The sequence below is a fragment of the Triticum dicoccoides genome, chromosome 7B (genome assembly GCF_002162155.2).
Source record: "Triticum dicoccoides isolate Atlit2015 ecotype Zavitan chromosome 7B, WEW_v2.0, whole genome shotgun sequence".
NCBI classification, from domain to species: Eukaryota; Viridiplantae; Streptophyta; class Magnoliopsida; order Poales; family Poaceae; genus Triticum; species Triticum dicoccoides.
In genome coordinates, this window is record NC_041393.1 from 15,005,625 (window position 1) to 15,008,470 (window position 2,846).

Genomic DNA, 2,846 nt, shown 5'->3' on the forward strand with positions numbered 1-2,846 from the left:
CGGTCCCTACTTCACCATGGCCGACGCTGGATCGAGTTCTAAGTTCACCGGAAGATCTAACCGACTCGATCCAAAGCACTCTATCAGGGTACACCTAGCGGGTGAAGTAAGGAAAGAAAAACTTCGCTTGTTTAATAGGAGTAGTGAGAATAGACATAAGATTGGCGCATCTGGGCCTTTGGATCTGGTGGATGAATGGCCCACGTCTACTTAATTTCTTTCAAAAAAAAAAAGATTGAGCAATCGAGAAGGACAGCTGTCTATAAATAATGCCTACTTGAGATTCTCTTATCATCAGCGGCAGCGCACTGTACACAAATACTCTAAACGAGATGGGAGCCATTGAAATTAGTAGCGCTGAGCTTCTGCAAGCCGAGGCCGATCTCATTCGCCACTCCCTAGGCTACCTCAAGTCCATGGCATTGCATTGTGCTGTCAAGCTTGGAATCCCTGATGCTCTCCAGCGCTGCGGTGGCAGCGCCTCCTTGGCTGAGCTGCTTGCTACCCTCCGCATCCCTCAAACCAAACAGCCCTACCTATCGCGCCTCATGAAGGTGCTAGCCATGGAAGGACTACGCTTTGTCAGCGTTACAAACGGCGACGTGTACCACCTAAACACGCTGTCTCGACTCCTCATCAGCGACGAGGGCAGCCACGCGTGGCGGATGTCGCCGTGCGTGATGCTATCAACCACGCCGCAGTTCATTGGATCCGCTCTGCGCCTGGGGCAATGGTTCCAGAGTGAGGGCGACGGCGACGGCGAGGTCACGGCCTTCATGATGGCCAACAGGGGGCAGAGCCCCCATACCGCTGCTGCCCAGGACGCTGAGTTTAACTCGGTGTTTAACCAGGCGATGGCTGCCGACAGCCGGTACCTCGCAGACCTTGTGGTCCGTGAATGCGGCGATGTATTCAAGGGGATAGGCGCGCTGGTGGACGTCGCCGGCGGGACAGGTACGATGGCGAGGGCCATTGCCAAGGCCTTCCCACATGTCAAGTGTGCAGTGCTTGACCTCCCACATGTGGTTCAGGGCATCACATGTGACAATGTGGAGTTTATTGCTGGGGACATGATGGAGTTCATTCCACCTGCAGACTGCATTTTACTCAAGGTATTATTCTTCTTCTATCGCTGCAGAAATTACTACTCAAGTTAGTTTTGTTGATATTAACTGTTGTTGGATTTGGTACGCAGTACGTGCTGCATAACTGGACCGACGAGGATTGTGTGAAGATCCTGACACGATGCAGAGAGGCCATTTCCCATCATAAAAATGGGAAGATCATCATCATTGATGCAGTGGTTGGGTCTCCCTCACAAGATCTAGACCTACTCCAAACTCAACTCCTGATGGATATGGAGATGATGTCATTATTTATGGCAAAGGAACGATATGAGCACGAGTGGAACAAAATATTCGCCGAAGCAGGATTTATTAACTACAAGATTCAACACACCCTAGGTCTGCGATCGGTCATTGAACTCTACATATAAGTACTTGTTGATCCATAGATCAATCTACTGAGTAATAAAGGGCCATGTACACCAATCAGTCCATCTAGAGGCCGGGCTATCCCCTTTCCGAAATAAAAGTTCGATCTACCTAGCGAGTAGTATCCTTGTGTCATGTTCCAGTTTGCTTTGTAATAAAAACAGAGTGTGTCAGTACAACTGCTACTTCCCAGTCTTTTCTGCCTTTCTTGCAGTTAATCATGTGTCCCATGATCTAATATTTGTCTCACTATCGGCTGAGACCCATCAACATCTAATGACACATGATGTCGCCTCACATCGTGGTGCATTCTCATTCAAAATTAATAATAGTCATGCCTACTTCCAAGTATCCTCCGGGTCATCTGCATGTAAGATAACAATTTTCAAAATGGAGGTTCAACCCCTGTAGCATTTTTCTGAATGAAACATTTGCAAATTGCTAGCTGGCAATGTTTGATCGGAAACTAGATCACATATAAAGACTCTACGCTCAAAGTTCAATGTTTTGATAGTTTTGAATTTTTATCGGCTGCATTCAAGATTGGGCCAAATTTGAATGCACGGTGATTGATACAAAGGGCTTGAAAATTCAATAAGGAATAAGCTATCCTGCATAGCACCCTGATGGAACATATTGGTGTATTTTTTGGAAAATAAATTACGCGCATACATTTATATCTGTAAAGCTAAAATTTGCCCAATGTTGGCCGGAACTAAAAGATAAAAACAAATATAGCTACGACTCTAGAAAAATTTGATGTGACCTTGGATGTTTTCATCATACAAGATTATGAATCTGTGAAAAGTGACATGGGGACGACGTTTCACATGTTTATTTTGGTACTTGCTTCATAAAACAACCCACCTTTTGAGGGTTTTTGCAGTAATAAAATGCAAAATCACTTTTTTGTGTGAAAAAAAATAAAAAAATTCTAGTTTGCAATGTTTCTTAGAATACCAAGATTAGCCATGTGCCAAATATAATGAAGCATGCCAAGGTTTTGGCAATCTAGATGGTCATTTGGGCTGAAAGCCAGGTTAACTCATACATGATAGCTTTTTTGTTAAGGTTTTTCTTCCAGATCTTCGAATTGCAAGTTCTCTATTTTTCATCGGAACTAGGTCACATATAAGGACTGCGCACAAAAAGTTTTCATTAATTTTTTATTTTTTGGGAGTTTCCTTCTCGCCATTCAAATTTGGGTCAAATGTAGGTGCTTGATGATTCATACAAGGGGCTTGAAAATTCAAAAATCTACAACATATGGGTCATGGCACCATGCTAGGGCACCTTGGAATATTTTGGGGGAAAATAGGGGCAGGCATTTATGTATCTACATTTCTAATTGAC

The 2,846-nt window shown here is 44.2% G+C and overlaps 1 protein-coding gene across 1 annotated transcript; it reads left to right on the top strand.

The window, feature by feature from the left end:
• Positions 1–309: 309 nt before the first annotated feature.
• LOC119340498 (flavonoid O-methyltransferase-like protein Os11g0303600) lies at positions 310–1,688 on the top strand. The gene is made up of 2 exons (XM_037612417.1): positions 310–1,112; positions 1,196–1,688. The coding sequence occupies exons 1-2, from the start codon at positions 333–335 to the stop codon at positions 1,493–1,495; spliced, it is 1,080 nt and encodes a 359-aa protein (XP_037468314.1). The 5' UTR covers positions 310–332; the 3' UTR covers positions 1,496–1,688.
• The last annotated feature ends 1,158 nt before the right edge of the window (positions 1,689–2,846 follow it).